This window comes from Aulonocara sp. 'chitande type north' Nkhata Bay, linkage group LG12, assembly GCF_057382095.1.
Source record: "Aulonocara sp. 'chitande type north' Nkhata Bay isolate Kocher_YH1m ecotype deep benthic linkage group LG12, A_spYH_male_GT1.1, whole genome shotgun sequence".
In the NCBI taxonomy this organism is placed as follows: Eukaryota; Metazoa; Chordata; class Actinopteri; order Cichliformes; family Cichlidae; genus Aulonocara; species Aulonocara sp. 'chitande type north' Nkhata Bay.
The window spans coordinates 33,455,128-33,467,184 of NC_141355.1; the positions used below are offsets into that span (position 1 = coordinate 33,455,128).

Here is a 12,057-nt window from a genome sequence, read left to right on the forward strand (position 1 = left end):
TCAATACATTGGTGACAGTATTCACTTTAAAACATCCTTATTTACTTACTTATTATTAACTAAACTACACTGCTAAGTTGAGTGCTTGTCCAAATTAAAGCAGTTTACAGTCATGTATAAAGAGTGCCCTCTCCCTGCAGGGAACTCTACACTGAAAATATTATTTAACACAAGTTCACTCATGGGTCAGATGCAAGCATGTTATTTAGCGACAGCAAGAAATTTGCATCCATAGTGAGTTCCGTCTGTCATTTTGAAAGTTGTGTGATTTATCACAGTTAGATCACTACACTTTTATTTTAGCTGTGCACACAAATCTCTAAGATATACAGGCAACTATTCAAAAAGCTGGCTCTATAGTTTTGTGGTTTACTTGGGGTTTTTTTGGGGGGTTTTTTGCTTTCTCTTTTCTTTTTTCCTTTCTTTTTTAAAAACCAGCAAAAATATAAATACATTTTTTCAAATGTAACAGCATAAAAGCGCAGTCGAAGGAAGCATTGCATAATTCTTGTAAAAAAATCGGAATACATATTTGATAAACTATTTGTCAAATACATGCTTTTTCTTCATATATGACAGATATGTTCAAATGTTCTAATATTATTTCTGGTTTTCAATCAATTTTACATTAAAAAAATGAACAAAACAACATTCATTTAGGTACTTAAAACTAAAGTTCTGTATAATATACTGGGATCATCTTATCACTAAGATGTAGCTGTTCTGGTGACTCCAAAAATACTACATATCAGGAAGTTACAGTGAAGTCGTGATATTGGGTATATGTCCATCATTTGCTACTTCCATGTTTCTGTTTAAAACAAAACCTAAACAAACATCTTATTTTTTTAGATGTGTAATATTTAAAATATTCAAAACACCTTTGCAGATTAATGAAATATCTGAAAATGGTTACCATCAGAATGTTTACATTTGGACTAATTACCAACAAATTACAATAAAAGTAATACCTCTGAAAAATATATTTCCAGTGTGATATGCACTCACCAGCCACTTTATTAAGTACACCCATTGAGTTGATCAATAACACAGACATTTATTCAGCCAATTACATGACAGCAGTGCATGTAGCCAAGCAGACATGGCCATGAATACTTGAAATTCAAACCGACCATCAGAATGGGCAAGAAAGCTGATTTAAATTATCTTGAATGTGGCATGATGTTGATGCCAGATGGGCTGTATAAGTATTTCAGAAAATGCTGTTCTACTGAGATATTCCCACACAATCATCTCTAGGGCTTACAGAGATAGATCTGAAGAAGAGGAAATATCATGTGAGTGTCAGTTCTTTAGGTGAAAATGCTTAAAGTGACAGAGGCCAGAGGAGAATGGTCAGACTGCTTCACGTTGACAGTAACGCAATAGAAACTCTAATAAACACCCAAATTAGGCAGAAGAGCATCTGTGAATCCACAAGAACATTGAAGCAGATGAGGTACAACAGCAGAAGACCACACTGGGTACCACTCTTATCAGGAGAAAGATGTTAGTAAGATGTTAAACCATCATGTCAATATGGACCAGATCTCTGAGGAATATTTCTTCCACCTTGTTGTATCTGTGCCTGAAGAGTTAGTGCAGTTCTGAGGGCAAAAGAGTCCAACCTCGTACTAGCAAGATGTAACTAAAGTGGCTAGTGACTGTTTGACCCACAAGTGATTTTTCCATTACCCAAGATGCTAAAAGTTGCAGAAGAAGTAGATCAATACATTCATCATTCACCAGTGTATGAATGTGAGAGTGAATGAATAGTGGTATTGTAAAGCGCTTTGGGTGCCTTGAAAAGCGCTATATAAATCCAATCCATTATTATTATTATTATTATTATTATTATTATTATTATTATTATTATATTCAACATTTTTATGATTTTAAAAAAATATGACAGTGTCACATATAGAAACATAAGACTCGGGGATATAAATCACCCTAATTGGTCACTTGAAGGTTAAAGGAAAGCGCAAAATAAAGAAAAGGATAATCATTTAGATGCAAACATCTCTGGAATGAGATATTTTCCCTCATTCCAGACTCTGCTGTGAGACACTTTGTTCTGACTCTATCGGGCTGCATAAAGCCTCACACCACTGAAAGCGGGACATACAAGCATCTTTGTTACTACGCAGTTTCGAGCTGAAACAGTGGGTGACGTGATGCTTGAAGACTTAAGGGTGATGCATGTAGATGGCCCCATTCCAAAAGTACACCTACAAAATGACTGCTAGAAATTAGAGAGTTCTGTCCTACATCAGTGCATACCAAAGTAGAAACCAGTGGAGGAGGGACCAGCAAGTCACCTCTGAATGCAGAAAACCCTACAGCAGCTGCCCACGGCTGCTAACACTGCCTGATAAAGAAACTGAACAGTCCACACTTACAAAGAAACACACATGTACCCTGGCTAAATCAGTTAATAGTTTACTGTATGTCAGAAAATATATCAATAAGTTGGTGAGCTTATTTTTGAACAACATACAGCAGCGTTAAGTAACCAATGAACATTATCCCATGTGTTGGAATCTTGAATGCGAGTTTGTTGAGCTGTCATTCATTTCCACTTTGACCTAGGCTGAGAAATTTCTGTGAATAATAGATGTATTATTTATTTATTTATTAATTATTGTTCCCCTTGGGATGCAGTATAGGCTATACTTTGCTGTGATCAATATTTTGGTTGTAAACACATGCTAATCTAATAACATCCCATCAGCTTTACCCGAACTTTGCTTTTTAAATAATCTCTTTAAACAGATATATGATTAATACTCACTGATTTATCTCATTATTAATCTAAAATTAAGGTTTGACTTGAACCAGCTTCTTCTTTTGACTGCTCCCTTTAGGGCCACCACACCCGATCATTTGCTTCCATCTTCTCCTATCTCTAGCATCCTCCTCTGTCACGCCAACCTGTGCGACTTCACATAATCCACAAATCTTCTCTGTGGTCTTCCTCTTTTCCTGCCTGGGAGTGTCATCTTCAACATCCTTTGTCCAACATATCAGCTGCCTCTCCTCTGCACATGTCAAAATCATCTCAGCCTTGCCTCTAATTTTGTCTCCAAAACATTCAAGCTGGGCTGTCTCTCTGATATATTTATCCCTAATTTTGTCCAATCTGAGACTAGAAACAAGTATATCAGATGGACTGGAAGTATAATGTAACGTGACTTCTTTTAGGTAATGTACATAAACTCTAGGCAATGTCAGGAAAATCAAGTCAGAGCATTGCATGAAATTACCCTTTCTCGCATGTGTAGCAGGATGATTTAAGCCTGCTCTCGATGATTAATTATGCCCGTTTTGAATCTGCTGATTTATTGCTGGCAGTGCCGCTGTATATAAGGAGGCTCTGTCACCTGCTTGTTTATGGTCCACCGATGGTCACATTACCTGGCGTCTTTGTCCGCCTGCTGCATGTGTATAGGTCCACTGATGCAGCATGTACATTCTGCCTGTTCCACAGAAGCTGTGGACTTAAAAGCCTCTTGCTTGTGGCATCTCCTGTTTGTGGTGTGAAGTTTACCACTACTCCCCAGGCAAGCATAATATAGTGTTGGTAGTTTTTTGGTCCAAAAACTACCAACATTTCAAAGTACTGCTTGCACGGTAGAAGTTACTGGGATGTTGTGCCATCTGTTGCCACTGGGTCAGGAAGTGCTCCTCTCCTGTCAAGGTGGAGTAGTTCAGGAGGTCTGGTATATAAGCTGCCCTTTCCTCTGCATTTGGCTTTGAATTTAAATTGCCGATTTATTAAAAGCAATTTGTCATTTTTCAGATAAGCTGGTGCCGCTCTGCGGGATGCCCTGCTATTTTGTTTCTCTGTTTTGTTCATTGGCATCGTTTGGGTCAGCTGCATTCAGCGTTGCTTTGCGCACCGCTTTGCAACTCCTTAATTGGGGCCCTAATAATTTTAATGTGTGTGTACATGTCTGAAGTGGGGTTAGCTTTGGATTATGTTTATTTGATCCTGCATTATTTAACTTGTGTATTTTTTGTTTTGTTGTTAAAACATTTTGCTTATTTAAAGTTACTTTAACCTCCTGGGACCTGGCGTCCACCTATGTGGACATCACATTTTGGGTTATTTAGACCAAAATACTCAATTTTGCTCTGATTTCATTCCCTTTGTGTCCAGGCTGAGAGCTGAAGATGATGGAGGGGCTTGTTCCTGTGTTGTGTGTGGTTGGTGCGGGTTCCCTTCACGATTGACTGCATGTTCACAAGTGCCTGAGGTGATCCACTTATGTTCATTTTTATTTGTTGAGTCTGTCTCCCCTTCATGTTGACTATTCTCCTCTGTTGGTGAGCCTCATTCCTGAACACTCCTAACCCCGATTCCCTGCATGGTTGAATGTGTAGAATTTTAAAAATGTCTTTTTTCCTTTTTAAAGAAAAAATAAATGGAAAGTTTTGCATTTTTGAACCACATCTCCTGTCTCCTCTTTAGTGGAATGAACCCGTGTACCTCACTGGTGTTTTTACTCATTTCCTTGGGTGAAAATCCCAAGGTGGTGTTGGTGACAACTTTTGGCTGCCCTAACTATAGTGGGAATAGTGAGTTTAAGGGCCAAAGCACTAATTAAACTATTTCATAACCTTGTGCTGTCACAAACGCATTATCACCACTAGAAATACTCAGTTTGATTTTGGTGAGGGGTACTGGTTGTTAGTGACTCCACATACAGCTAGGTAACAAAACAGTAAGAGAAAATATAACTATTTAACTCTACAGTGTAAGATTTATTGTTCAAAATGAAGAGTTTTGTTTAGTTTGTGCATTCAAGCAGGACCCTCAATACACCTTGTTACATCTCTTTAATGTTTCTGGCTTATTATTTAAAATATTACAAAGACTCATAACTATCATAAAGTCGCAGTCTGAGCACATTTGGCAAACTAAACTAATAACAAGAATGGACAGCATACTGTACAGCAGGTGCACAAGCATAAGCTACTTGGTCTAGCGGACTAACAATAGCACGCCACAAACTGAAAATTATCTTGGATTTTAACACTTCTCTTTTCCCCCCCCCTTCTGTCTGCTTTCTGCACATATTGCTAAACAAGTTTAAATCTTCTGTTAGTGCTGCTTATATTTTCAAAGTACCTGGACATCAGTGCATCGCTAAGGCTCAGATTGGAAAGGTCATAAGGTTTACAATAGCTACCATCAGCTTTACTGAATTAGTTTCTGAAGTGAAGCAAGCTGCTCGCATTAGCATAAACTAACATTCTTTAAGCTTCATAAAGCTGGCGGGGTTTTTTTGTTTTCTTTTCTCTCTTTTTATTTATTTATTTATTTATTTTTAAAACACTAGCTGATATATGATAGCACCAGATAGCTGCACAGCAGAGGCCTCTAAACTATAATGATCAGCTGTGGTAAAACAGAATTTTTCGAAAGCAATATAATTTTGGCTAAAACGACTAAACCAACATAGCTGCTAAAATGAAGTGCTCTTTAATCAGATGAGCCTATATCATGCTATTCCCATTAGAGACATGAGCTGCACTGATCTCTTCACAACTGCTATACCGTTAATCCAGATGAACTAGAACACTTGATGAAGTTACAGCAGAGTGTAACTTCCACACCAGCTTTATCTAATCTCCTTAACTAGAGTCCAGTACTTTCCAGCATTATAAATGCCAAGCACTATAATTTAAGCATATTCAACTGCATAAGAAAGAGTGGTGCAATTTCAGACCTTTTTTTTTTTTTTTTTTTTTAAATGCAAAATTGCTGAACTTGTAATGCTGAATTTAGCCCACTGGCAAACTGTAGTACATTTTCAACCATCTATGTCTAAGGAAAAAAAAATATATATACATAAAAAAATAAATTATATGAATAGAGCCATTCTTGTTGTATTAACAGACAGTGAAAAAACAGGAACACAAATGAAGGATATTAAAACAAACTATAGTGATTACTTTTTTTTTTTGGGGGGGGGGGGGGGGGGGGGGGGGTGCACACCAAAAAGGGAGTGTTGCATCCCTAAAAAGAGGCTAGGGGATGAGTTGAGTAACAAAAAATAAAACAAAAAGAATTTTCAAACATGAGCTTTTTGTTTTTTGGGGTTTTTTTTAAAGAAAAGAAAGAAAGCTATTGAAAGATGACACTAGCTACTTACCAGTAGGTCAAGCACACCACTAAACTGACAAATACTGTTAAAGCACACAATCGTCCGCCATCCAAGAAACACAGCTATTCACTAGCAGTTCTAGCCTGTCCACACCCCACCACTGAAACTGGCCTAGACTGAGCCTGAGTAGTGCTACACCTGCTTTTATACTGTGGTGAGGCTAATTCCTGAGTAGAGACAGCTGTGCACTGGCACCTCAAGAGAAATGGGTGGCAGTTGAATGTGTGGGGCAAACAGGACATACCCACACAACATGCGGGCTGTAACAGTGAGCTTAAACTGCAGAAGTCTATGTGGTAGATGCAGGTGAAAAGAAAGATTTCTCCAAATTAAAAAAAATGTATACAAGCATCTTTTTGCAACTGTGGACATACAAGTTTGAATTATCACCTTAAAAGATAATAACATCTCTGACACACTGTCCTCCTTTTCCTTTTGTTTGGCAGCATTAAGTGGAAATACAGTTTGACACGGTAAAAAGAGTCTTCTGTGGTCATTTGCAACAGGTATAAATACTCATTCTGTTGCGCCTGATCAACACTTGGTGTGACACAGTTTGCTTCAAGCATAATGACGTCTTTATCCTTCTAAGCTACAGTGCTTGAACTGTTCTTCATATTATTTAATCATCTGACTCTATAAAAACACCATGGTTCCACCTCTGAAGGAAAAAAAATAAACAGCTGATGCTACATTTCATGTTCAGACAAACAAGTTAAAATGTTTTTTTCATCTGGTACATTTGAACATTGATGGATAACACTAGTGACCTAATTTCTACTAGTTGAAATGCAAAATGTAATTGTGTGGCATGCTAACAAGCGTGCATCACCCTTCATTTTAAAAAATAGAAAATAGAGCCTTGCTGAAAAATTACTTGGCTGATATTATTAGTCAGTATTGTCATATGTTGGGTTATGTATATTATATTAATAATAATATATATATAATTAATATTATACATAATGACCATGTCCCAAGGTATAAAAAAACAAAATTTTTTAGAATATGAAGCAAGAATATATGATCAGTGTATTTGAGAAATGGCGTCATCACATAGTTTGCAGTACAATAAATGAGTCTCAACAAGTGATGGTATACAAGCTTAAAGCTTTATGTTTCTAACGATGTGATGGAAAATCAAAACGTTGTTGAAGATTCTTGCCTATGTACAGACCAAACTTAGTTTCATATGACTGAAATAGATTCATTCTCAGAATATCTCAGGAAGCTCACACAGTTCTCACTTCACTAACTTCACTAACTTCACTTCACTAACTTTCTGAAATAACGCAAAAAAAAGTGTGTTTCCCTTTATTTGCAATAATTTCTTACTGATGATAAAGTCTTTCTTTCTAATTAATTCAATTTCTGTTAAAACAACAACAACATTAAACCAAAATATCTACACAGACTTACAACTCGTGGCTGTCAAACTGCTGAATTTGTACTATACTACTTACTTTAACCGATTCATTTAAAGCTTCCAGACATCACCACTATCGAGTTCTATGACTTAATATGGAAAAAGACTAGATTGAACCTGGCATCAGAGCTCTTACTTAAAAATCAGTTATGTACTACAGGTCACAGTATAATGTTAAACTTTTGAAAACATAGCCAAATAACAACCCAAATTTTTGTCCTATAGAGGACATACACATGATCTCTAATCTTTCCCTATCAAAAGCTACAGGTCACGTTGATATTTTTCTTCTATCTCCTACATACAACAAGGCTGTTGTACAAGAACTTATAAAAAAATACTTTTGGTTACTTTTTATTATCCACTTATCCTGATTAAAGTCAGTGACATAATTGTTTGTTAACTATATCAAAATTGGTGAATTTAGGAACAGTAATGACTATCATGTGATTGCAGAAAAGCATTAGTTTGTAATGTGTTACTTCCATCAGTAATTGATGAACCATCTACGAGACTAACTTTTTATTGCTGGACAACAGGAAAACTTGATCCATAATCATACTGTACATTAACCAAAGATGTATGTGTGACATTCTGGCTGTAGCAAACAAGGGAGTGACAACAACCACTGATAGTTGAGTGTAATGAGCTAAAGAAGTAGAAATTCTTTCTCCGAAGTTGATGTATACAGACAGAGCTTTAATGGACTGAAAAGGCTATCAATGTTACTTTAATCAATAATAATTTCCCTATAACTCTGCTGAGCAATTTAAATGTGACTCAGGTTTAAAAACTTTATAAAGTCAGCAACCATGATTTCCTATGTTCCAATGTTCATCCTAGTTTTGAATGATAAAAAACTGATAGCGACTTCCTTTTATTCAAAGCTTTTGCTGAAAATTCAAAATGCTAACTCTGATTGGCTTATTCCATTGAAGCTAGTAAAGGGTATTAGGTGTTCAGTAAAATTGTGAAGAAATGTTTCCACAGACCAATGTTTGCTTCAAAGTTCAAACAGAATAATAAGTGAATGTTTTGAACCTGCATTGTAACCACCTTCTTGTCTTTTTTTTAGCCTAAATTTTCCTTGGATTACAACGCCATGCAGGAATGGCTTACACTACCCCTGTTGCTTGTTGCATTCCTGTTGAGTAGAACAAGTGATACAAACTACACTAACAAAGCAACAGCATGGAAACAGTGTGTAGCACCAGTAATGTTTAAAAATTTGCAAGATCCCTTTAAGGTGGGAATGTAAGTTTGTGCATGCTTTACAGCAAGCTGCACTTTGAAAACTCTTGTTTTAAAGGATAATGTCTCTCAAATTCAGTGTCAATATGAAAAACCTCTGTCTTTGTAATGTAACAACCTGTCTAACAACCTGTGGAAGACTGAAGTTAAGCATAATTTTAAAATGACAGAGAAAGCGGTGCTCCTCGCACTCCAAATACAATCCTTTAACTCGGCTACTGAGAGAAGATTATTTTTCCTTCAACCAACGTGTCCGTTTTATACAGGTATTAGCCATGCAGCACAGTTGCTACAAACATGCTAATAATGTATGCCAAAATTTTCTGAAAAGAACTGAACACATAGCTTGGGTATATCCTAACTTTTGGTTTAGGCAAATTAAAAGGATATCCCTACCCTTCTTAAGTTTGGAGAAATAGGTCAAACTATGACACAATCAATAAAACCATTCTGATAAATCCATTCACAAAAATTTGTCAGGCTAATTTTACTGGTGAAATAAAAATAATACCCCCATAATGCTTATAACTAGTAATCCAAAACGCCTTGCAAAGCATGCAGGGAACATAGTGAACATTTATCTTCACAGTGTAGCCTGCTCATTGCTGGCAGAGCATTTGCACTTTATATATTTAGTTATCTCTTCACTTGGATTACATTCCTGTCCCCTGTCCAGCACTTGCAAACTCCGTTTAACAGCTCAGACATCGATACTTTGCAATATGTTTATGTGTTATGCACAGTCTCATATTCCTGTGGGGATGAGATTAAGTATGTGCCACTCACAAGTGATTTCTTGGTATTTTGTTAACATAGTATCTTAATTATTTTCCCACTAGGACTTAAAGTCTGTTGATGGCGCACACAAAGACTCAGTGGTGAGTTTATGGAGACCTTATCACTTAATGGTATTTGTTTCAATCTCATGAGACATCACAATAACATTCTTACAGGCCCTAAATGCCGTGCTGTGTCTGCAGTGCTCAATAGTCTACAGTGAGTTTTCAGTGAGCTTATCGCACTTTATTGCATCTTTATATCCTGTAACAGGGGTTTGTTCGACTGGTCTAAGTAGTCTCAAAAAGGGCAGCCTGATATCTCAACACACAACATGACCATTACGTAACGCAGTTTACGGAATACCCCACGGGCCAATTAACGGATAACGATATTTTGTAACAATTTCAGTAATCTGCCAGCCTTGCATAACGGCAGGGCCTGGCTGCGAGAACAGATGCGCAGGCTGGCATATTGCTAATGGATTGTAAACACGGGCTGCCTATAGGCCTCGGCTGCCTCAGATATTATTCTGGTGGAGAAGAGCCACCTTCTCTCCCCGCCACCTGCAGAATGCGCAAGTCTATAACAGCCCACTGCAGCCCCGTGGCCTCTTGATTTATTGCACTGCACAAAACAGATAGCAGTGGGCTTTAGCTGAAATCATTATATATTTATGCAGTGGCAGCAGAAAAGCAGTCTGCCGTAGAAAAGACACATAAAAATTATGCATAGTGGCCTTGAAATAAATAACAAACGGCGGCAGCCCCCCACCCCCCCGTATTGATTTGAATGTAGATGCACAGCAGAAATCCGATGATTCCGCTCAAAGGGTGCTTACCTCAAGCGTTCGTATCTCTTTTTGTGTCAAGTCGTTGGATGTGGCACATTTGGTCCGTAAACCCTCCAAACTAGAAATGCTTATGTCTATCATATTTTGCACCAACTCGCACTGCTGCAAGGCTTTCTGCAAACTAAGATGCTGCTCCTCGCTTTTTGTCATCTCCTCGTTCATAGTTTTGTGAACAGTGGACGTTATTTTTCCGTTGCACTTAACAAAAAAGGAATGAATTAATTCAAAAACAAGGGGTAAAAATATTGATGATTATTCAGGAAAAGAGCGTGGTGAAACCCACGGAACGGAGCAACCTGCAAAACGCCATGAAACGAGATGTTGAAGGTTTAGAGACGGGCTTTGAGCCGTGAGAGAATCGACTCCATTGCAACAACAGTCCTCGTAGTTCCTGCTGTTTCATCAAGGTGTCTCTGGTTGTGGGCTAAATCAAACACAGTATGAAGATACCAAGCGGGACTACGCGGTCTGCATCCATTGGGTTCCACTTCTTTCAAATGTATGTTTGGGGGGGAAAAAAAGAAAAGAACAAGAAGAAGCTGTTCAGCGCACCATAAGTAGACGCATCGGGGAAAAGCCTGCTGGTTTTAAAGGTGCTGATGTGCGGACTGGATGCAGGTACTCCCTGTCTCCCTAGGCAGCAGCTGCATCCCGGTTCTCTCCCACCACACCGACATGTTTCCTGTCAATCAAACCCACAGCAACAGCATCGCATCGCCCAGGCACCACCGTGAGGGGCCGTTCTCGCGAGATTACAGAGCAGAGTAGAGAGCTTACTATGCTTGAAACGCCAGGCTAGAGGTTAGAGACAAAACTATCCCTTTTTACATGTTTGAAACAAAGATGTCCTTTTACTGAATATGTATGATATCTATTAGTTTACTACAGGCTCATGCTGTGTGCACACTTATATAGCCTGCAGTCCACAGCCACACACACCCCTTCAAAATATTTCTAGAGAATGATTTAAATATGCTTTAAAGTTAAATGGAAAAACAAATATTCTTTTCCACTGATTCATGTGAGACATTTAATTTTGGCCTAGTGAGACAACTCTGTACTATGCCTGTTGATGTTTGTATGTGAGTAGAATCTTCTGTTTTTTATTGTGTGCCTTATCTCATTTCTTCTTCCTCTGTGCTCAGGTTTAATTTGCAGAAGAGATCTTGATCACAGTGAGGCTCCTCAGTTAGAATATAGGTTATAACGCAGACATTACAAATAGAAACTGGATTGTTCAAAAACAGCAGTTGCAGGAAAAAAAAAATAAACCAAACATTAAGGATTGAATGCTGTCAAAATGCAGGCTGTGATATTAAATTGTTATCCTTGACTGATGCAGTATAATGCAGCCTGGGAATCAAGATGCTTTGGAGGTTGCCAGCAACAAATCTGAGAAGTCAAGCTGATTAAAGAGATAGGAGATGGTAAACAAAATCTTGGGTACTTTACTGCTCACAACTTTTTTTCACTAACCTATGATGATCAAGAAAATGTTTCAGAGAAACCTGTCGTGTAAAGTATAGGTTAGGTGATATTTCAAATTCAGGCTCTAGATAAATATATGGGCACACTGC

General features: G+C 37.7%; 1 protein-coding gene across 3 annotated transcripts in view; it reads right to left on the reverse strand.

Annotated features, from left to right (window-relative positions):
* Positions 1–11,196, reverse strand: part of ksr2 (kinase suppressor of ras 2) — a 126,147-nt gene extending 114,951 nt beyond the window's left edge. For all 3 annotated transcript variants that reach the window (XM_086315223.1, XM_086315224.1, XM_086315222.1), the window contains exon 1: positions 10,469–11,196. In XM_086315223.1, the coding sequence (XP_086171349.1) occupies positions 10,469–10,642 (174 nt within the window). In that variant the 5' untranslated portion in view covers positions 10,643–11,196. The remainder of the gene's footprint in view (positions 1–10,468) is intronic.
* Positions 11,197–12,057: the final 861 nt, after the last annotated feature.